Source organism: Bombus huntii, chromosome 17 (assembly GCF_024542735.1).
Source record: "Bombus huntii isolate Logan2020A chromosome 17, iyBomHunt1.1, whole genome shotgun sequence".
Classification (NCBI taxonomy): Eukaryota; Metazoa; Arthropoda; class Insecta; order Hymenoptera; family Apidae; genus Bombus; species Bombus huntii.
The window spans coordinates 487,779-513,013 of record NC_066254.1 but is presented as its reverse complement, the minus strand read 5'-3'; the positions used below and the strand labels follow the sequence as shown (position 1 = coordinate 513,013).

Sequence of the window (25,235 nt, the reverse complement as noted above, 5' to 3'; positions counted from 1 at the left end):
TTATTTCATTTTGCTGAATAATTATAGTCCTTAACACTTTACGATTACAATACTAATATTTTCTTGAAAGTTAAGTGAAGTTTATCGTACGCAGTAAACTCTTTCGAAGCACCTTTGAGATATCAAACTTTATGTAAAAAAGAAAGACAAAAAGCTCCGTACGGTTTATGACGTGGCACATGCATGACCGTAAAAGTTGTAGACATTCTCGTAGTTTGTGATATTCTGTGATTTTACGTGATTATAACACGTTATGTCTCTAGTTTTTCTTCGAATAATCAAAATTAGTATCTAACCTATAGTAGTTTACCACACATCATTTATGGTCGTTATCTACGATTTCTCCTTCCACAGGCGAAGGTAAAGTAGGACAGGCGGTCGCCCCAGGCGTTCGAATTTTACATTTTCTTACGCGAGATGATCCGCAAGGTCATTAGAAAGGAAATGTGTGCCCTTGGAACCCGTGAGAAGTTGGATATCATTGATAAGAAGAGACACGGAGGTACGGAAAGCAGGTTTTTCGCATATAGAAAAGATATATAATGATTTTTCAGATAAATTGACAAATCTGGACTTCGGAAAATTCTATGAAATAAGACGTCCGAGGTTAGAAACCCTCCGTATGATGATTTGCAAAAGGATAGAAACCGTTAAAATATGCCTTCTCTCATTCGTATGTTATTCGACATTTGTAATGACAAAAGGAGTGCGCCAATGAATACGCGCAAACGCATTTCGAAATTTCGTGAAACTCTTCGTTTAGAAATTGTGTAAGTTACTGATTGATTGTGAATACAAATACGTGCATCCATCCCAAGCAATGTCACAAATGAATTTATTTAGAAATAGGGCAGGTGAAAAGACAAAATGAAACGGATTATAAGCCCCATCTTCGTAAAATTGTATTTATATTGTTTTTGCTTGAACGAGAAAAACATAACGTTCAAATAGTCAGTACACGATACGGTATATTATCCATAGTAAGATCGTTATACCGGACATTTTGGTGATCTGATGTATCCAGTACAACCTGAAATAACCGAAAATATATGTATTTATATTAATTCCTATTTTTTTATATGAAGATACTTTTATACACACCTTGATAATCGTTGTCGGGCTGTTGACTTAAAATCTTGTTTCAGAATAAATTTCCTAATTCCCATATAGTAAATTGTAACATACTTCTCCCAATTCATAACCCGTAAATCTAGTTTGACCATATCGCTGTCGTTGAACATTTTCACCTTCCTCGCCAGGTCGGAACAGTTATCTTTTTGAAAAGTCCATTCGTGCATGGTGAAATATTTTACCGATGAGAACAGCTTGTTGCCATTTTTCAGAAGTTTCATCATTCTGAAATATCATTTTTAATTGTTATCATAGATGAAGTCAGAGATTATCCCAGAACGATTGGCTTGTTGTTTGACAATCGATGGAACACTCACATTGGTTTACTACCTCGAAGTCTTAAAAAAATATCTATGACGACCGCAGGCAAAACACGCGGAGTTACACACAGAACGCGATGAATATACCTATTAGCTATAAGTGAACAATCTGGGTACCATAGTGTATCGTTCAGTGGCATTTCTGTGCTACATTTTAGTATAGCATCTATCATCTGACCCCACCTTGTCAATTGAAACAATAACATTATTATTAATTACTAGAATTATACTTAAAGCAAAGTTTATTATCATACGAGTATCACGGGAAATATTATGGAAATGACATAAATATTATATTGTTTCGCTATTTTTCTAAACTAATGACATATTGAGATCTTCTCTGTTTGTTTGTTCTTCTATTGTCCACGTTACTTAAATAATCTGAAACTTTTGGAATACTCTAGCAATCGAATAACATTAGTTGAAAAATATTTGTAAGAAATATTACTTAAAAGGGCATGCGTTACTCGTGCAGTTGTATACTTTAACTTCATGATCACGATGTAACGTGACATGCCATGCTGTACATATTATCATGTCGATTACGAAATCGACAGGCACTAGATCCAATCTGACCTCTCTCATACCTCGTATCGCTGTTGCACATCCTCTGCCAATTAGCACAAAGGTACCTGGTAACATTAAGTTGGCTTAGAAATTATTTGTGATTTTTGATTGCCAGAAATGTACCGCTAAATAGATTGGTAAAAATTCCCGTAATTGTGAGCAACAACAAATTTGAACTTTAATAATGATGATCTAGTGGAGAGCCTCTCATTTATCCTCTCACAAACAAATCGATTAACTCCAATTTTAGGAAATGTAAAGAGTATTGAAAAATTACTATCGGAAAATATCTATGAAAATACTTGTTAATGCAGAAATATTCTCTATCCAACCAGGACATGGTTCTTCCAAAGAGGGGCCAATTATGCTTGGCCGAACTATCGCAACTGGCAGATCTTTGCACTTGCTTGCTAGAATCTGCTCTGCTAAATTCTTACTGAATGCGTATGTGTTTGGATAAGTTTTTAAAATCTCTTTTTCCATTAGGTTTATCGAATTTTTGTCGAATTGTTCGCACATATCCATCACCTCTGAAGGTTTCAAGGTCGTACTGCAAAGTCGATAATAAGTGAACATATCCTTCACGCTATAATTATGAATATAATATTCATAAATCATGGAACATCGTTTGCGTATAACTTATTCTTACGTGTAAACTTTTTCCCCAATCTCATGTAGATTCGCATTGCTAAAAGCTGTGCTGACATGGACGAAGCTAATTGGATGCTTTAGTTCGTTCCAAAGTTCGATGATACGAGCTGTACCTTTCGTATTCACATTAACAGCCACGTGTAATGGCTCGTTGAATCTCACAGTGGCCGCGGCGTGAAACACTATATTTACTTCCTCAAACAACAGATTTCTATGTTCTCGCGAAAGACCTAAATCTGGCAGACTCACGTCACCTTTCACGGGATAAACCTTGTTCAAAGCTGAAGGGCGTTTTGCTTTGATGGCATCGTAAATCTAAAGACGAAAAATTAGCAAGTCAATTCCAGAAAAGAAAGTTAATCAATTTGGCTCCTGACTGCGTTAAATATTGAAAGGAACAAATATATATTTACGAACCGGATCATCTATGAGCTTCTTAAATCGTTGTTCTATCGTTTCGTTAGTTTTTGGACGAATTAGTATAAAAATGGCAGCGATGCGTGGACACATGCGGATCAGTTTTTCGAGGAGACCTTTTCCAACGAAACCGGTTGCTCCAGTCACAAGGATCCCACAACCGGCGTAGAATTCCTCGAGCGAATTCGTCTTATTCAGTCCTTCGTTTGTCCCATTTTCATTTTTTTCTCGATTGATTGTATCCATGTTTCAAGATCTTAACACTTGCAGTTCCAATAGTTGCCATAAATTGCCATTCCCGACAAACAGTAAGTGGATAAATGTGTTAAATAATATACCATATTGGTTACAGTTGAGATCTTTTCATATATATTACCTTCTAAAGAAATATACGCAATTCAACAATTATTTCGCCTTGCATAAATGATTATAATTTTCATGTATAATATATGTAAAAAAAATTTATATCATCATGCTTATGTATGTTACGTTGCATTATTTGTTTTCGACTTGATCTTTACAATACCGAGCTTTTTATAGCACAAACAATAGTGTTACAAAGATTTCATACGTTGAGTATTGTACACGCACATTTATATATAGTATAAAAGTGAAGAAAATTAATATAATCAACTAACAACAATTTTCTAAAAATACTGAACATAAAGCCCTTTTAACTCACAAATATCTATGAAACGATGTTTATATTGATATTCGAAGAGATATTTTGGCGCAGCATCTCAATAATTAAAAAGTTTAATCATAAAGAATGTGATTAATATAACAAGAGAAATATATTTTATCACCATGTAAGGTATTTTGCTTAAATGTAATAAAATAGTTGCGTAATTACGTGCTCTCTCTACTACCATTTCATCGTTTCTTTTAAATGTTATCAATTTTATGTATGTATACTTCAGTTCATTTGCGTACATTTCAGTTTATTTATTAAAAACAAGGGATCTTACCAGTTAAAATGTAAAACGCCTAAAATACCTCGCATGGTTAATGTTGTTACCGCGCAGCGTATTCTCAATTTTCATAAACGCGAGAGTCCAAGCAGGTCCTAACAATAACTTACGAAAATCCGTTCCTAAACTCAATTTTTGACAAAAATTATCCGATATCTCGGGCAACTATCTCGTAAAGGCGAATGTTCCGATTACGTCTATTGACTGGTTGTAAATTATTGAAAAATCAAAATAGTGAACGATTTCACTGCGTAAAATGTAAAATACAAAACATTTGAGTATTCAAAAACTTCATTTAAACTATTGTAATAATTAAAGACCCGAATGATATTTTTGATATATATCATATTTATAATAATAAAATTGATAATAATGATATTAATGAAAGACACAATTCAATACGAAATAACAAGGAATCGTCTGTTACCTGATAATATTTCCACTGCGTATTGTTTACCAAAGATCGATCAAAAGTACACTTCACGATAGTAAATACCTATACGTCTTCCACAGTACTGTATCGATGTGTCGCTCCTCTAGATTCTTATATTATTATTAAGCCCGCCCTACTACTGAAACTGGATAGTGGTATGCGTTAAGGAGACGGTTAACTAATTCATTTCCTACATCTTTCGTGTTTATGAAAGTACAAAATATCCTCAGCGGTAACTACGTCAACCATGCAAGATATATTTTAGTCGTGTAACATTGTAAATGATAAGATCCTTTGTATTTAGTAAAATAAAGTGAAACATGCGCAGATGAAATGAAGTATACTAATGTAACATTGATTACATATGTATAAAAGATGCCATGAAATAATAATGGAGAGATATGTATTACCCAATTATATTACTAAGTTCAAGTAAAATAACGTTCATCGTGATAAAATACATTTTCCTTATTTTATTTATCACTTTATTCATGAATATACTTGTCAATTATTTAGATGCTGTGTCAAAATATCTCTTCGAACATGACGAAACTGTACGGTTAATGAAGCAATCACTTTCATATGAAATTTCATTTATTCAAATACACATCAAGATTGATACCTTTCACACTAAATCTACCGACACTTCGTGTACATCTCTTCCTACCTTATCGGGTCAAAATGACCGGTGATTAAAGAAATAACAGTTTTTATGATTTCGTTTAGATAATGGTTAATTTATAACTCAATGTATATAAAATGATGAACTTTCAGAAACCTTCGTCCAAATTTGCTTTTGTTTAATTTCAATTCTAGACATAAATAAAATTACACTTTTATTTATGTAGAGATATATCTTCTTCAACCTCGCTGCATTTTGTACAAATTATCTTATTATCGAATGTACATTTGCCGCATATATATTTCCCGCATCATGAACACATTTTCGTAATTTTGTAACATTTACAATTTTTTATTTGACAAGTTTTTTGTAGTAATGAATGTAGTAACGTATAGATTCTTAGAGTAAGGACAAGTAATGATGGTAGATTTAAAGTTTAATGTAGTTTAATAAGCGATATTCAATAACAAAAGGATTATAAATAGAGTTTAGTGTAGTTTAAATAAGCGATATTCAAGAACAAAAGGACCGATTATAATATCGTCGCACGTCGACTCACACTCTGTGTCCGCTCGACTCACACTCTGCTTCTGAACTGACTCTCTGGCCGTTGTAGCATTCTTTTGTCTTTTGCTAGGCCCACCGCACACGTGTTCCGCGGACGCTGGTAGCCAGGGTCACGTAGGCCTTTTCGGCGAAACTATTTATTTGAAGGACCGATAACGTATTGATGGAGCCAACAGCACTTCGGCTCTCGCGACATTGTCTATAGTTAACTCGATGTTTCTTAGGCCCTTCTCCCCGATACTACACTCGGCCATCATGCAGTAACTTCTGCCCTCAGATGTTGTGTTCATTCTCGCTGTCCTCGGATGCGTCATTGTCACGACCTAGTTAATTCTACGACCATCTGCAAGCGTTCCCATGCCTCCTCTAAATTCTTTGCAAGGATAATGATATCGTCCATGTACACGATGACAATACCCTTATCCATCAGTTCTTTGTAAATCTTCGATATATACTTTTGGAAGACAATAGGGGAAATTTTCAGACCGAACGGCAACTTCAGAAATTCGTATTGCCCCGTTGGCGTAACAAAAGAAGTATACTTCTGGCTATCTTTGTCTAGATTTACGTGGAAAAACCCATTTTTTAGATCTATCGTCGTAAAAAGCTGAGCGCCCTGCAACGCATCTAAAATGTCTTCAATTAAAGACAACGGAAAATGTGGACACTCAATGAGTTCGTTAAACTCACGAAAATCGACGCAGACCCTGATGGAGCCATCTTTCTTTCGGACTACCACTATCGGACTTGCATACTCCGAGTCTGATCGTTCGATGACGCCCTCGTTTGTCCACGCTTCCATCAAATCTTCTATTTCCTTTCTTTTCGACGGCGCCTGTCTTCGCGGTCTTCGTGCTACGGGTTTGTCGCTTTTCAGAACTATTTTTGCGGTTATCCCGACGTCTCGCTTCTTCTCGGGTCCTTTTTCTTTCTCCGGACACAATTGAAACAGCTTTTGTCATTAACTCTTTGCCCCGACTGATCTCGCACTTCCGATCGTCTTCCCATATCGTCCTTGCGTTCCCGAAATTTTGTTTCCGCCTTCGTATCCATCTTCATCTCTTTATACTGCTTCAAGCATTCTTTCAGCTGTTTCATGTTCTTAGCTCCATACAACACAGCCTTGTTTGCGACCTCGTCGGGAATGCCTTGAATGATATAGCTGATTTGCGACGGTATATCGACTCTTCCTTGTCCCGCAATCTCACGCACACTATTCATGTATTGTTGCAGACTCTCGTCTGGTCTCTTCGTTCTATTCGCCAACTCCTGGTGTATCTTTCGGTCGCTTGCTGCATCTTCAAACTCGTCTTTTAGTGCCTTTCTTAGCTTTACCCAGGACATCGTGCCTCGTTCACATCGCACGAAAGATTTAGCGGAGCTTGTGAGCAGTTTCTTCGCGAAAACTACCATGTGCATGTCTGACCAACCGCACACTTTTGCCATTTCTTCGAAGTTCTCGATCCACCGACTTACACTCGGCAGATCGTCCCCGCTGAATTTCTCTAGCGAGCCCTCTACGTCCCTGAACGTTAACACCGTGCACCTAGACTCGCCTTGCCACGATCGTCTTATCACTGGAGTTACGCGAACTCCGTCGTCTTGACTATTTAGATTGCGATTTCCTGGGCCGTTAGCGTCCAAACGGTCCCCAACCACGCTAATCCCATCGTCGTTCTTCTTCTTCTTCTTCTTCCTCTTCCTCTTCCTCTTCCTCCTCCTCCTCCTCTTCCTCCTCCTCCTCCTCTTCCTCCTCCTCCTCCTCTTCCTCCTCCTCCTCCTCTTCCTCCTCCTCTTCCTCCTCCTCCTCTTCCTCTTCCTCTTCTTCTTCTTCTTCTTCTTCTTCTTCTTCTTCTTCTGAATCGTCGTCATTATTATCCTCTAGATCGTCTTCTCGCGCACCGTATTCCCGTTCTACGTGTAACGCAGCAAGCAATCGTTCTACCAGCTCGCGTTTTCTGCCCGCTAGTCTCAGCCGTCGTCTTCTCAGTTCGTCTTTTAGTTCAGATGTTCGCATCTGAGCCACCTGCTCGTCGGTCAATACTGCTTCTCCTGTATCGTAGTCAGCCATTGTTTTCAGATATCACTTTCACGAATACAGTCACTTGAACTCTTCACTTGTCACTTGGCACGCTAAATCCCGGCTCGGGCCCCCAAAAATATGTAGTAACGTATGGATTCTTAGAGTAAGGACAAGTAATGATGGTAGATTTAAAGTTTAATGTAGTTTAATAAGCGATATTCAATAACAAAAGGAATATAAATAGAGTTTAGTGTAGTTTAAATAAGCGATATTCAAGAACAAGAGGACCGATTATAATATCGTCGCACGTCGATTCACAACCACTCAACTCAAACTCTGCTTCTCAGCTGACTCTCTGGCCGTTGTAGCATTCTTTTGTCTTTTGCTAGGCCCACCGCACACGTGTTCCGCGGACGCTGGTAGCCAGGGTCACGTAGGCCTTTTCGGCGAAACTATTTATTTGAAGGACCGATAACGCATTGATGGAGCCGACAGCGCCTCGGCTCTCGCGACATTGTCTATAGTTAACTCGATGTTTCTTAGGTCCTTCTCCCCGATACTACATGAATCTGCACTTTTTGATAGTTTTATTGCATGGTTTTTTCCCGCAATTCTTTATACAAAAGTAACGTATGCACCAGGTTTATAACTACTTTGTGAATTCTCTATAAATGGGTCACCATACTATAGATACCATTGCAAATTTATTGGCTTCATTCGCCCTTCTTATCAATTCGTATAAATCTCATCATTTCAGCAAAGTCATTCCTGCTCATTGTTTTCGAAAAAATGCAGGCCCCCAAATTTCATTCCACAAATATGAGACATCTAAATTCTTTGCCTAATACGCACCGCGGGCATATAGCAGAGCAATAAATGCATCTATATTTGTTGCATCTAGTTCCCCCTTAGTCCCAATACTCTAAATGCTTCTCCCGTATATTTTATTATATGATTCCTTATACGGTGATCAGTGACATGATAAAATGTCGTCCTTACTTGTCCTTTCATTATATGCCGTTTAGCATATCTCTAAAATATTATGAACTGATGTCTTGGCAGGTTTGGGGCTTGCATCTATCTCCTTTTAAGCTATTCCATCGAGCCCAGTTTCGATACGTTGTTTCTCTACATCAGTCTCACTCTCTACTGTTAACGATAGTTTCTTTCCTTCTTGCTCTAAACGTGAACGCTTAATTATAATATTGAACATTCATTCGCTATTAAATAGCTTTACATGTGTTTCCATGCTGTTTTCTCTTGCTGAAGTTTCTTGTTCATCGCACATTCGACATTCTTCTATGTCCGTTATTTGTTTTAATAATTTTTTTGGAAAGTCTTGACATTTTTAGGGTAAATATTTATCGCAGAATAATACAATGAACGGAATACAAAATTATTGTGAAATTATATATGCTTTACTTTTCTTTTTATAACAACTTTACACAAAACGTTCTGAGATGCTTCCTCTCAGTTTTAGAGATATCAAGTTTAGATGTCGGCTTATTGACTAATAATCTGGGATATCTTCTGGTGGAAAGGACAATAGCAAGTAAGAATATAGTCTGCGTTGGCGATATTTGTACGAAAATATTGATGAGCATTGGTAGTTCTCCACCAACGGTTACTCGAGGGTGGAATTGGGAAACATCCGCTTTTACCGTGTTTTATCGCAATGAGCAGTACACCTAGGAAACTTCTTGACTTTTAAAGTGTATGTAATAATTAACCATAAAAAATGCTAAATTTTATGACAGTTCTTTAGGATTATTATGGGCCTGAATTGATATGCTTTCACAGCTGGTGGCATGGATTATACTTTATGATAAGATTACGGGCGTAACAGTTGTTATTATATGTTACTACCGATTTTGTTTCTCATCTGACGTTGAGATAGTTTTTTCTTTGTACTGATTGCATCTATTTTAAGAATAACTTAATTATTTTACCGGCTGGTCAAATTGACCGCCCGCGGTAGGCAGGGCAGGATACAATTTTTTCTTAGAAAAGAAAAAAGCAAACTAGAAGTAAATACCCAAAAATATATTGTATGCATGTTTTAGGAAGCATGTTATGTCAGAAATTCTGAAGTGATATGATAGCGTTTAAATATGGTTAAATTTATATAAAAGTTTGAAAAGGGTCAATTTGACTAGCATTGGCAAGTTTAGTATTAAATATCTATGGTTTCTATGTCCTCTTGGCTGTTAAGTTGCATAATCCTTTCAACATAATTAATTGCAGAGAGCTACCTTCTTTTTATACTGTCAGTCATTGAGTCCACTACTCGAACGCCACGCTCGGTTCATCATGGGAAGGCACCACTTCGTTACTATTTCATTTGCTGTTTTACAGAGAAACCAGTTCATTGCATCAGTACTTCCGACGTCTATGATTGTGGCTTTCCTAATTTTTGTTAATTCTATTGCATTTACACCAGTTTCGAGTTTTTGTTTTGTTTTGTTTCGATAGCTAGAGCACTATTAGTTTCATATTAAAGTCTTATAATCAGAATTCATTGAATCGAATAAAGGGAAGAATACATTAAAATACATTGTACATGAAGGCTAATAAAATATGTGCACAGTAGATATTTGAAGCGGAAAATAGTTTCATTTACTGCAAAATGTGATGTTCGGATAATAAATCGTTTTTACATTAAAATAATGCGATAATGTGTGCTCCGATTAAGGGGGGGGGGGTCTTTAATGGGGACTCTACTGTATACAGTGTTACGATCTGGTGTTGATCTTCGATGTTCGTAACCGTTATGTGCAATTCTACATGTCGAAGCTGGGGTTTCCCGAATTATATCTAAATAAAAACGGTAGTTGCTGCCACCAGAAATACTCGTTAAACTGTTTCGATTAATTCGAATTTCGTTCGTTAATTTTTGAAACTAGGCAAACGACTGAATAGTTTCAAAAACTTGTCGTACAATTTTGAATATACCAATAATACCACATTACTGTTACACATTCTCTGCTGATTAGCAGAAACGTATCTGGTAACATTAAATGAGTTTAGAAATTATTTGTGATTTTTGATTACCATAAATGTAGCGCTAAATAGATCGGTAAGAATTTTCGTAATTGTGAGCAACAACAAATTTGAACTATCATATTGATGATCTAGTGGAGAGTCTCTCATTTATCCTCTCATAAACAAATCGATTAACTTCACTTTTAGGAAACGTAAGGAGTATTGAACAAGTCCTACGGGGAAGGTCTATGAAAATACCTGTAAATGCAGAAATATTCTGTATCCAGCAAGGACATGGTTCTTCCAAAGAGGCACCAATTACGTTTGGCCGTACTATCGCAACTGGCAGATCTGCTCTGCTAAATTCTTCCTGAATGTGTATGTGTTTGGATAAGTTTTTAAAATCTTTTCTTCTATTTGGTTGATGGACGCTTTGTCGAATTTGTCACACACACCTTCGAAGGTTTCCAGCTTGTACAGCAAAGTCAATAATAAGTGAACATAATCTTCATGATATAATTATAAATGTAATATTTCTAAACCACGAAACAATGTCCGCGTATAACTTATCCTTACGTATAAACTTTTTCCTCGATCTCATGTAGATTCGCATTACTATAAGCGGTGCTAACGTGGACGAAGCTAATCGGATGCCTCAGTTCGTTCCAAAGTTCAATGACACGAGTAGTACCTTTCATATTAGCATTAACAGCAACGTGTAACGGCCTATTGAATTTCACAGTGGCCGCGACGTGAAACACTATGTTTTCTTTCTCTTAAAGCAGATTTCTATGTTCTTGCGAAAGACCCAAATCCGACAGACTCACATCACCTTTCAGGAGATATACTCTGTAGAAAACTGAAGGATACTTTGCTTTCATCTCATCGTAAAGATATATAGTGCAACGAATATTACTCTATTACCAAGTTACTACTACTATTAACAAGACTATTGGCAATACTATCCTTTTTTATTCCCATATGACAGAATCCAACACGCTATCCAAAATTACGTCAAATGCAGAATATTGTACCTTCATATTTTCCGACCACCAAAATTAAATTATGTTTCCGCAAGAATAATTCCGAATAAATATTTATTCAAACTATTTATTCGTATAAATTCCTTTCGGCCGAAAAATTTATTCGGATGATAACTATTTATTATTCATAGGAAATTAATTTCTGTAGCCGCTTGAATAATTTATCGTTATGTATTCGAATACTTTATTCAAATAACGATTGCAATACTATTTAAATAATATTGGGAGTAACTGCTAATTATTTTCGATTTCATTTGAATTTTGTAAAATTCTTACTATTCTGCTGATAACGTTTTATCTATAATCATGTACATACTTGACCTTTTGTATTTCATTAACTGAATATTCGACGCAGAATAACGTAATACCTACATATGTTATCAGCAACGGAGTAGTACGAATCACCTACAAGTGGTAAATATGAGAAGTCGATATTTTGAGCTGCGAAAGTGAAAGTATTTTATGATAAAGTAATAATATAGAAAACATTTGCAGTGATTCATTTGGAAAATTACATAATGTTTAACAATGTCCTTTTTATGGAATTTTTTATGGAGAAGTTGATATTTTGAGCTGCGAAAGTGAAAGTATTTTATGATAAAGGAATAATATAGGAAACATTTGCAGTGATTCATTTGGAAAATTACATAATCTTTAACAATGTCTTTTTTATGGAATTATAATATGAACCATTACATTAAAAGTCAGAACGTTTTCGAGGCATCAGTGACATCGGCTGAAGAGCATACAAGACGCATAATACAGCTGTGAGCAGAGATGATAAGAATTTTGTTTTAACTTATTGGTGACAGTTAGCAAACAAGTAGACTTCATAGGATCATCTTCACTGTTTAATTATAAATCACATTGTTTCGACCGTTCGCGGAGAGATGCGATCGCGAGATAGCACGTCAACGAGAGTTGTAAGTTCCCGTTACGATTAAATAATCGACGCCACGAACTGATCGATCCCCTTATTTCTATTATGAGAATAAGGGTAGTTCAATGAAATTGCACAGATTTAACACAAATAGAGAGATATAAATGGAACAAAAATATAACTGCGTTTTGGTTGATGAGTAAAGTGCGACGTATGATATGTGTTGACGGTTCAACTTCTCGAAAAGTTCTGATCGCCCTTCGATCTCTTTCGTCTTTTCTGGAAGACGATCCCCACTACGTTCGGATCATGCCACATTCTTTTACGCGAGGTAAAATAACGGCCACGAGTCGACGTTTCTGGAAGTCGTCCTGCTTAATGAACCATGTGCTTGCCACTACGTTCTTTGTTTGCCGGGCAGACGCGACGATCCGTCAGCGACATTGTAGTGCCACGATCGACGGTTAAGAATATGACCTATGGCAAGACAAATGGCGTAACACTTATTGAAAGCGAAAACATAACGGTACAATTCTTCACGAATATAAAGATTATCTTAAACAGACAAGAAATCTAATCAAACTAAGGAAATTTCGTATATTGCTTTAGTTACACATTTCTCTTCACAAGTAACAATGAGCAAAGAAGCAAAGGAACTGTCATTAGAGAAACGATGCAACGCATATATATCACGAATTTATTGTTCATTGAATGACAGCCTTATCAACTGTCGATGACCTTTGACTTATTTTTGGAAAAGTAGATTCAAAATGAAAACGCAATTAAGATGATGAATCGTAGAAACGTAGCTAATGATAATAAGTGTAATAGAAGAAGGAGGTTCCTCAGTGTCGTTGTACACTGTTTAGTTTGAATTGCATTCCAGCTGATATTCTTGGCCACAGTCACTTAGAATTCGATTAAAGTTCTAATAGAATGTAGACAGTAATTACAGACAACGCCGGTAGCTCCGTAAATCCATTTCGTTTGTTTAGCATTCGTATAGATATGTGACGGCACTCGACAGCGATACAGCCACTCGGCACTAACTAATACCGAACAACGGTAGTGCAGTGGTTAGCGCCTTAGGTTACGAACGTGTTCGAGACTCGGGTTCGAATCCCGGTGCCCGTAGTCCGATTTTTCTTCCACGCATTAAAATTAGAAGAAACATACAGCAGTATCCCAGCAGGCGACATCTATAGCCAGCAGCTACAATTATCACGGACAACACTTATGCCTCAGATACTTTTGAATGTGATAGATACATTGAGAAAGTATCGTCAGCATCTGTATCAGGAATATCGAGAACATGCAATGAATCATGAAGATGAAAATTATGTAACTGTCGATAAAGACGACGATACATCTTTCACCTTGGATATCAGTCCGTGTTTATCACATCATTTTAGACGTTCATATACTTTAAGTTTATGTACTACAATTGATTGCATGGTGGCAATGTATGAAAAATGTGACATATTGCTCTTAACTAACAACAACGTTATGTCCAAATGGAATGCATTACGGAAATGTATCGCACGTCCCAAGTTTGCCGAAATAATGCAAAATTCATTAAGATATACTTTGAACTTCCTTTGAATTTCCTTTGCGATCTCGTTGCAAATAATTTTTAAAATTCGTGTTAAACTTTAAACACTAACATAAAGGGCATTGAATTTAAATATATCGGAGAGTATCTACAACATCTACTACCACTAGTAAAGGTTTCAGATATCATCCAGGGAATAAAGGGACCACATCGTGGCATTGTGCTATGGGCTTTATGTTTAGAAAAAGTTAAAAACATTAATAAAAGGTAATGCAAGTACTGTACGCCATTAGTTAAAGGATTATTGAAGAGTATCTATACAAGATTGGAATCCTCTTTTTATTTTGCCACTATTGGGGGTAAGCAAACTGCAGCTATAGCGTTCTCGCTTTCACAATTCAAATCGCGATGACTGAATTACATCGAAACGAGTCACCATCCAGAATTATATGCAGAACTTAAAACGGTTGTTGCTGGCATGTATGTACAGATAAAATAATTTTCTTATTATTATTACAATAACGTATGTAGTAGTAATTTTTTACGCAACTTGTCTTCCCCTCTTTATGTTCGTTAGGCACCGTCAGAGGATATTGATTGCGCAGATGATGACTTTTCCGATTTTAGATCATCACAATCTAAAATCTATAATTGAGTTTCTATTAATACAGAATTGGAAATCACAAAATGTTCTTCCGCGAAAGTGATGATTTGCATATATTAATGGATTACCCATTGATTCAATGATAAATTTACCAAAGAGTAGTGTTTGTTCGACCAATCGCGGAGAGACGTAGTCGCTAGGAGAGACTTCAACGGGAGTCGTAAATTCCCTTTACGATTATAACAATCGACACCACGAATTGATCGATCCCCTGATTTCCGTTGAGATAATAGGGGTGATTGAGTTTGTATAACACTGTGATTCACAGAATTATAAATTACATATTTCCAACATTTAGATTACACTGATGAGCATAGATAGATAGATAATCACTTATCGCACGAAGATAAGATAGATATGTACGTTAGAGCAGGGCTCTTATAATTGGATTTAATGTATTAGTGGACGTAGCAATATAAGATATTTAGGAGAGGAAATGTATGCTCGACAATACCGAGACCGACTCTCGCGTTATGCTTAGACTGCCCCGATGGGCATTAGAGGTAGACTTAGTAGTTGACTTTTCCAACGATGTAGAAGAAGTGAAGTTGAGTGACGATGCTGTGTCGGAGGAAAGCTAGTGATGGGTGTGTCTAGCGCACGGATCATCGGATTTGTTCATGCCATTTTAGGTCAGGAAGTGAGGGCAGGATACATTGCCTCGCATTGGACAAACGAAGCTTGGTGGACTAGGAAGGGTCTTAACCGCCCTCGATAGAAAGTTGCTGGTAGGAAGCATCGTACATGAGAAAAACTAACTTTCCCGTGTCAAGCCGTAGTAAACAATAGTCTTTGGAAACTGATTTAGGAAAGACATTTGTTGGGTCTGAAGGACCTTAGCAGGCAAGTGACTCGGGTTTATGACGGGTGCTGAAGGCTATTGAGGGTACGCCGTACGGAAGAGCGGACATCTGGTGTCCGTCTGACTCGCGGTGTGTGACCTGGGCCAGGCGGAGAGTCGCCCGGCGTAACAAGTAGAACACATTTATATTATATTTAACGTTTGAAGGAATGTTTATTGTAATGGCCAATATGAAAAGAAGTGTAGAATAAGACGTGCAAAATTAGTTTATATTCAGTATATTAAACATGTTCCTCCATCTGCGACATAATATAATTATAATGTTACGACCGTTCGCAGAGAGACACGGTCGCGAGGAAAACGCGTCAGCGAGAGGCGTAAATTCTCGCTACGATTCTGCTAATCGACGCCGCGAAATAGTCGTTCCCCTGTTTCGATTAAGATAGCAGAGGTAGTTCAATGAATTTAACACTGTATTAACAGGTTAACATAAAATGATATATTTGACAATATTTGACAATAATATAATGAACACACCACAAATTGTTTAACAATGAATACAGTAAATATGTTACAGAACGTGGACCCGACTTTACGATATCTCTCAATGAATTCGTTCGACTATGTGATTTTGATTTTACTCGTCAGACCTCTCGATGTATATCGTTTGACACGTCAGAGAGGACTGATTGCCTTTCGATCATTTCTTTGTCTTGTTTGGAAGACGACCCCCACTACGCTCGGGTCACGCCACCGTTCGCGCTTATGATCACATATGCCGCCTTCTTGTGTGGAAAAAGTAACAGACCGAAATCGACGTTTCTAGAACTCGCTGCTTGGTGACAACTATGCGCTTGTAACGTCAATTTACATCAGAGACCAGGTCACACACCTCGGACAGGATGACACCCAGATATCTGCACATCCTTGGCGCGTACCCTCAATAGTCTTAAGTACCCACCAGGGGTCTTGCAATTTTCATAGTTACGGTCCTTCGGACCAAGCGAGTATCTCTTGCCCTAGATTTCCTTTTACGTTTATTGTTTACCACATGTTAGCATGTTTGTTTTCCTCACATCTGGTATGTTCCGTTAGCAACTTTCTCGCGAGAGCGGCTAAAACCATTCCTGGTCCACCAACCGTCTTATTATCCAATCAGAGACGGTGTCTACTGCCCTCACTGCCTTAACCAAAGTTATCATCAACAAATCCGATAGTCCCCTGTCCTTAGACACACCTAGCCCTAGCTTTCCTCGGACACAGTATCGTCTGTAAAACTTCACTTATTCTGTATCCTTAGAATAGTCAACATATCTTTACCGGTCTTTACCCTTATAACAGTCACGTACTTAACGTATCATTGTAACTAAGTTTTACATAATGTGGTTGGAGTGAATTGTGACTTATGTTAATTCAGTGTGTATTCCGTTGTGATTGCTGAATTCGTAATAAAGTTTAATTAAAACAAAATTAAAAGCTAGTGTTATGACTCAGCTATTTTATTTCACCAACCAACCCTCAAGTTTACGTGACACTGGCAACACTCACATTTCTCGATTTGCACTCTCTGACTCCTCAAAATGGTACTGCCCGCCATTCGATCTTTTTTGTCTACTCTCGGAGACGACCCCCCACTACGCTCGGGTCACGCCACCGTTCGCGCCTATGATTGCGTGTGCACCTTCCTTGTGTATGTAAAAAAAACAGACCGAAGGCGAATCGATGTTTCTGGAACTATAATGCTGGTCGCTACATTGAATGCTTTTCGCCGGTCCTATACGACGATCTGTCTGCGGCACTGCATTATACTATCTCGAGAAACTCGAACTTAAATATATGATGGACCAAGCATATGCGCCTCCTTTTGTTGATATTTCATGAATGTTTGCCAATTTCTACGAAACTCCTTGGCCAATCGAGATATCTCTCGTTCATCTCGTTAAGAAAACTTTTTCGAATTGTTTATTCTAAATTCTATTCTATCTTCTGCTTTAAGACACTAATTTCATCGATAAATGATATACCGATTTCGTGTATGTCTATCGATTTCTATGGAGTGGCTTGATGAACCAAAACGATTGGTCTCGTTACATAGTCTTGTGGCAGCACTCTGCCACGGAACGTTCCAACGGTCTTCGCGACACAAAGCGCTATACCTTTGAGGTTTAAGTGTTGTCCGTGATAATTGTAGCTGCTGGCTGTCTAGTGTAGATGTCGCTGATGAGGTACTGCTGTTTTTCTTCCATTTTTGATGCGTAGAAGAAAAATAGGACTTCGGTGGCAGAGATTCGAATCCGAACGTCGTCCGACACTAGTTAGTGTCCAGTGGTGGTATTTGCTGTTGAGTGTCGCCACATCTTCAACGCGTAAGGCCGAGAAATCTAATGTACTATCGATATCCCTACGGTTCTTTTGCCGAATATTCGGAAGAATGCATACGCGGCAACCGTTGCGGACATTTAATAAACGCGTGCATAGTGGGGATAACGAGGGGCAACAAAGAAAAGAATCCGTTTGGTTTCAAACCAAAGATTCATTCTGGCCCGAACTGAGAAGTACGAAAGGTTTAGTGTCATAGCGAAGCAAACACAATTAGAGATACGTGATTATTGACACTTGATAGTTAATCGCTAATCGTTAATTGTTGATCGTACATTGTTGCCAGTTGATTGTTAATAGTTTAATAAACTTTCTTGTTGAAAATCAAGAGTATTTCTTGTGGGCACCTTCACCAACAACCACTTCAAATTGGTGACCCCGACGTGATCTACAGCGAAAGAGGCGACCGTGATAGTGCCACTGAGATTTCAATCACTGCATTTCCCAATGTATGTAAAATAGCAAATAATCATCAAGGAAGTACAGCCAGTCAATTGGTCCGCGTGCCTCCAGTAATGCCGCAAAGGATAGGGCTATGATTCGCCATACTGGAAGGGCAATTCGCGTCAGCGGGCATCACAGACCCTAATCGGATGCCTCGAGACTCGGTACCTGGAGCATATCGAGAACATTGTATTGAATCTCCCAGTCACCGGACGATATGACAAACTCAAGAATGAGCTTATGCGTATCCTGGCTGAATCCGACAGCGCTAGAGTAAAAAGATTGGTGGAAAGCGAAGAGATGGGCGACAAGAGATTGCCGTCGCAATTCCATTACGACTTAAAGAAACTCGTCAGTCCTTTCGCATCAGACGATTTCATCCTCACACTTTGGAGGAATCGCCTACCAGCACGCACGTTCTGGCTGCTGTCGACGACACCAGCGCAGACAAGTTAACCCGAGCAGCTGACCAGATAGAGGAAGCTTATTCAGAGAATGGCCAGCGTGCATCCCGATTAGCAGCCGTCGAACCATGGATCGCCTACTACAACGCCTTGAATGCACAGATAATCCAACTGCGGGCGCAAGTAAGTGCGTTGAGCCTCGGTAACAATCGCCCTTCACGTGGACGAAGCCGAAACCGTCGTAGATCGACTTCTCGAGAAAGACAGCAGCCTGGACTCTGTTATTACCACGTGACTTACCAACAACGCGCAAAGAAGTGTATTCTTCCATGCACCTGGAATTAATCTCGGAATTAAGATTAATAATCTGTGCAAGACACAATGTTTGTGTTGAAACAATATAATGTGATATTTGTTAAACAATTATTAAAGGAATTATAAGTGTGTGTTCTGGAATGTAGATAGTTGGCTAGTTATTCACAGACTGACTGACTTAGTGACCCATCTCCCTTGAAAAGGTTTAGAACCTCGCTCTCTATACAGTAACGAGTGTGACCTGTGTGGATGTCTGTGTGGTGTCACATGTGCTACAGAACCTTCTAGTAGCTTCTCGACGTGCCCATCGAGAATGTTCCATCCATATCCTTACGCTTCTTCCGCCGAATTCCCGAAAGAGCATGCACGTGCTAGCCGCCGGGGTACATCTCACGAACACACGCTAGTGGGGATATCGCTGGACAACGAGGGGAAGAATCCGTTCGATCAATCACCTCATCTGTATGCGATTAATATCGTTATATTCCAACAGGTTTGTCATTCAATGCTGACTTGTCTGGTGTATTTTATAACTAACTCCTCGTTTCAAAGATACTTGGATCGTTTTTTGACACATTGTTCGTAGCAAGTAGACTTCAACTGTTTTTTTGGCGAAGCAAGTCCTTGTAATCTTTGCATTTCTGCAAGTACTTTTTCGTCATACGATTCATTAAGAAATTTGTTAAGTGCTAAATCAGATGTAGCTAGACCATCTAACGTTTTAACACGACTAAGAATCACGTAGATTTGGTTCTTTGAGGAATTCTTTTTGCCAAGATCAATTACTGTCCTGTTTAGTGTAGTTTCTCGTGATTTATTTACAGTCACTACAACTTAGGATAAGGGATAACATTCTTCGTTTAACGTTAATTCCATAACGCTCTCTCTCTCACGCGGATCATACTCCCTCGACAATGCTAGCAACACTACTTCGACAACGCAATTCCCACTCTCTGACGTCTCCATTCACACTCTGACTTCTCAGCTAACACTGCCTATTAATTCGTCTTTCTCCTTTAGCATCCCTTTGTCTTTTCTCTTAGCTCCACCACGCACCTGTTCCGCAACCCTCGTCAGTTGTGAAAGCGATGCTAAGGCGGCAACAAGTGTTCCTCGCAGTCCGCTCCTATTGCGAAGGAGTAATGCTCGTGAAGGAGCAGACAGAGTGGGAGAGGGTGAGAACATCCCATCCTTGTAGGGTTCAGCTCCGCCCTAGGTGGTCATAGGGGGCGACACGTCGAGGAGGTTCTGGTATCTCCTCGGACTTGCACGACGGCCTAGAGGATAGCGTTGAGACGGGTGATTCCTCCCAATGCCCGAACTAATCTATGAACGAATCCCCCAGAATGGCAGAAGAAGCAGGAGAGCTCCGACAGTAATTCGAAAGGGATCCCGGGGCATTCCTGTTGAGCGTCAAGCGGACCACCGTAGGGTTTTAGTCGGTAAAGTGCGACACTACCCCGCCGCTTTCCAGGAGGATTTCCCCACGTATAAAAAAAAAAAGAAAGGAAAAGTAGCTTCCAACATTGACGCAGTTCATCGCGCCTTCTGGAGGTTGTATCCAATGAGGTAACAGTATATAGTACACTGATGTTGTGAATATTGTGTCTATCGAATTATATGTATTTAAATTAGAATTTGAATTTTCATTATTGTTTTGTGGTAGTACCTTCTTTTTGGATCAACATGTGCTAGAAGATTGATTTCTGTATTCAGACGCTTTAAGCTTATTCGTAAAGTTGTGTAAAAATCGAATCTACTTACATCATTGCACTTACAAGCTGTTATTAACGAAAATGCATTTCGTAACTACATAAATCTTTTTTATTTGTTTGTGTATTACTATTTTTGTCATTATTCAAGTAAATGTCATTCTGTTAGCAAAATGTAACCTTGCGCTTTTATATCTACAGAGAACAGGATCGAAAATAAGCAGTTAACTTTCATGTCCTAAAAAATTCTGTTCGTACTTATATGTCCGTTTAAGAAAATATCTGTTCCTGTGGAGTTGTTACGGAAAGAAATGTTGGGAACTTCCTTAAAAGGGAACTTCCTTAAAAGGTGTTCTCGATGAATAAATATTTTAGATTCCGTTCAATAAAAGCTTCGTTGAAATACGTTACTTTAGAACGCACATTAAAAGGGTACCACGAGGTACATAAAAATACTAAATTATTAAATAGTAGCTATATTTCACAATATAATACATATATTGATATTGTTTGTATGTTTATGGAATGAAAGGTGTGAAAATTGTAACATATGCAATTAATTGTTTCATAAGAACTATTGAGCAGAAAAGATAACGTATCAAGAATAATTTACAAATAACACTTTTTCATCATTTATATAAGCCGAAGTAGGTAGCAATTCCACAATATAATATGCATGTATAATATAATAACGTGTATAGATAATATATTATGTATGTACAATTCAGTGACGCTGTTATCTTCAAAAGTGTTCACTTCAATCAAAAACATGAATAAGGTTTAAACAGTGAACACCCTAAGTATTAAGAATAAATAACATATTTACGATATCAATTTAACTGTAATAATGATTTTATATCGTTGTAGTATCTATTCATTGAATATTTAGTATTTGTTACAACAACTGAGAACTTCTTCAGCATTGATCAAGGAAATGTTTGTTGCTGTTACAGCAGGTTTAAAGATTGAGGGTCATTTCAAGATCGTAGTATAAAGTCACATTGACCTTTAAAATCTTTCTTTATCTCGTATACTTGTTTACGTCCACCGCTCGACACAAGATATAAAGGATATAGAGAATATGTTCCTTGAAAGTTTCAGCTTATACATCAATCGTTCAATATGCATTACTGAATAGTAAATAATTGCTTAATCTTTGTTTAGTTCTTAGTACTACGTATAATTTTTTTTCATTTTTGTAATTGGTAATTACAAACTTTTGTAATTCTTCCAATTCCAATATATGTACATACTGTGTATGTTTCTGTACATAATTTATCACTAAGTAATTAAATCTCACCGAATGATATCGTTAAGTTTTGTTGTAAAATGTTACACCATTTTCATGAAAATTCACGTTCATAAAGTTCAAATATTCCTACAAAATACAAATCACCTGGAGTTCGGATTTTCGACATTATAACATAATCTTTGTTTTCGTCGATTCTACATAAATGGAGTCATCAAGCATGTGTTACGCATCTGACAAAACCCCTTTATCGTCTGAGCATAGTCTATTAATACTACAAAGTTCTCCGAACGAATACCCTACTCTTTCAATTGTAAGATTATAAAAGCCATTCCCAATTTCCCGAAATCGATTCTTTTTGTATTATTCCTCAAAGAGTAAATTTTATTTCATTTTGCTGAATAATTATAGTCCTTAACACTTTACGATTACAATACTAATATTTTCTTGAAAGTTAAGTGAAGTTTATCGTACGCAGTAAACTCTTTCGAAGCACCTTTGAGATATCAAACTTTATGTAAAAAAGAAAGACAAAAAGCTCCGTACGGTTTATGACGTGGCACATGCATGACCGTAAAAGTTGTAGACATTCTCGTAGTTTGTGATATTCTGTGATTTTACGTGATTATAACACGTTATGTCTCTAGTTTTTCTTCGAATAATCAAAATTAGTATCTAACCTATAGTAGTTTACCACACATCATTTATGGTCGTTATCTACGATTTCTCCTTCCACAGGCGAAGGTAAAGTAGGACAGGCGGTCGCCCCAGGCGTTCGAATTTTACATTTTCTTACGCGAGATGATCCGCAAGGTCATTAGAAAGGAAATGTGTGCCCTTGGAACCCGTGAGAAGTTGGATATCATTGATAAGAAGAGACACGGAGGTACGGAAAGCAGGTTTTTCGCATATAGAAAAGATATATAATGATTTTTCAGATAAATTGACAAATCTGGACTTCGGAAAATTCTATGAAATAAGACGTCCGAGGTTAGAAACCCTCCGTATGATGATTTGCAAAAGGATAGAAACCGTTAAAATATGCCTTCTCTCATTCGTATGTTATTCGACATTTGTAATGACAAAAGGAGTGCGCCAATGAATACGCGCAAACGCATTTCGAAATTTCGTGAAACTCTTCGTTTAGAAATTGTGTAAGTTACTGATTGATTGTGAATACAAATACGTGCATCCATCCCAAGCAATGTCACAAATGAATTTATTTAGAAATAGGGCAGGTGAAAAGACAAAATGAAACGGATTATAAGCCCCATCTTCGTAAAATTGTATTTATATTGTTTTTGCTTGAACGAGAAAAACATAACGTTCAAATAGTCAGTACACGATACGGTATATTATCCATAGTAAGATCGTTATACCGGACATTTTGGTGATCTGATGTATCCAGTACAACCTGAAATAACCGAAAATATATGTATTTATATTAATTCCTATTTTTTTATATGAAGATACTTTTATACACACCTTGATAATCGTTGTCGGGCTGTTGACTTAAAATCTTGTTTCAGAATAAATTTCCTAATTCCCATATAGTAAATTGTAACATACTTCTCCCAATTCATAACCCGTAAATCTAGTTTGACCATATCGCTGTCGTTGAACATTTTCACCTTCCTCGCCAGGTCGGAACAGTTATCTTTTTGAAAAGTCCATTCGTGCATGGTGAAATATTTTACCGATGAGAACAGCTTGTTGCCATTTTTCAGAAGTTTCATCATTCTGAAATATCATTTTTAATTGTTATCATAGATGAAGTCAGAGATTATCCCAGAACGATTGGCTTGTTGTTTGACAATCGATGGAACACTCACATTGGTTTACTACCTCGAAGTCTTAAAAAAATATCTATGACGACCGCAGGCAAAACACGCGGAGTTACACACAGAACGCGATGAATATACCTATTAGCTATAAGTGAACAATCTGGGTACCATAGTGTATCGTTCAGTGGCATTTCTGTGCTACATTTTAGTATAGCATCTATCATCTGACCCCACCTTGTCAATTGAAACAATAACATTATTATTAATTACTAGAATTATACTTAAAGCAAAGTTTATTATCATACGAGTATCACGGGAAATATTATGGAAATGACATAAATATTATATTGTTTCGCTATTTTTCTAAACTAATGACATATTGAGATCTTCTCTGTTTGTTTGTTCTTCTATTGTCCACGTTACTTAAATAATCTGAAACTTTTGGAATACTCTAGCAATCGAATAACATTAGTTGAAAAATATTTGTAAGAAATATTACTTAAAAGGGCATGCGTTACTCGTGCAGTTGTATACTTTAACTTCATGATCACGATGTAACGTGACATGCCATGCTGTACATATTATCATGTCGATTACGAAATCGACAGGCACTAGATCCAATCTGACCTCTCTCATACCTCGTATCGCTGTTGCACATCCTCTGCCAATTAGCACAAAGGTACCTGGTAACATTAAGTTGGCTTAGAAATTATTTGTGATTTTTGATTGCCAGAAATGTACCGCTAAATAGATTGGTAAAAATTCCCGTAATTGTGAGCAACAACAAATTTGAACTTTAATAATGATGATCTAGTGGAGAGCCTCTCATTTATCCTCTCACAAACAAATCGATTAACTCCAATTTTAGGAAATGTAAAGAGTATTGAAAAATTACTATCGGAAAATATCTATGAAAATACTTGTTAATGCAGAAATATTCTCTATCCAACCAGGACATGGTTCTTCCAAAGAGGGGCCAATTATGCTTGGCCGAACTATCGCAACTGGCAGATCTTTGCACTTGCTTGCTAGAATCTGCTCTGCTAAATTCTTACTGAATGCGTATGTGTTTGGATAAGTTTTTAAAATCTCTTTTTCCATTAGGTTTATCGAATTTTTGTCGAATTGTTCGCACATATCCATCACCTCTGAAGGTTTCAAGGTCGTACTGCAAAGTCGATAATAAGTGAACATATCCTTCACGCTATAATTATGAATATAATATTCATAAATCATGGAACATCGTTTGCGTATAACTTATTCTTACGTGTAAACTTTTTCCCCAATCTCATGTAGATTCGCATTGCTAAAAGCTGTGCTGAC

The 25,235-nt window shown here is 37.4% G+C and overlaps 2 protein-coding genes across 10 annotated transcripts in view; one reads left to right on the top strand and one right to left on the bottom strand.

Annotated features, from left to right (window-relative positions):
• LOC126874980 (putative fatty acyl-CoA reductase CG5065) overlaps positions 1-25,235 on the bottom strand; it is a 672,215-nt gene that overhangs the window by 398,922 nt on the left and 248,058 nt on the right. Inside the window, exons 1-2 of one of the 9 annotated variants that reach the window (XM_050637558.1) lie at positions 3,087-3,347; positions 2,900-2,984 (exon numbers count right to left, since the gene is read on the bottom strand). The exons of 6 other annotated variants lie outside the window; for them this stretch is intronic. In XM_050637558.1, the coding sequence (XP_050493515.1) occupies positions 2,900-2,984; positions 3,087-3,332 (331 nt within the window). In that variant the 5' untranslated portion in view covers positions 3,333-3,347. Of the gene's footprint in view, positions 1-2,899; positions 2,985-3,086; positions 3,348-25,235 lie in introns of those variants that run through there. 2 more of the 9 variants (XM_050637557.1, XM_050637555.1) reach the window with 2 other exon arrangements.
• The window catches only part of LOC126874981 (putative fatty acyl-CoA reductase CG5065), a 218,649-nt gene that overhangs the window by 147,934 nt on the left and 45,480 nt on the right, over positions 1-25,235 (top strand). The window lies entirely within an intron of this gene.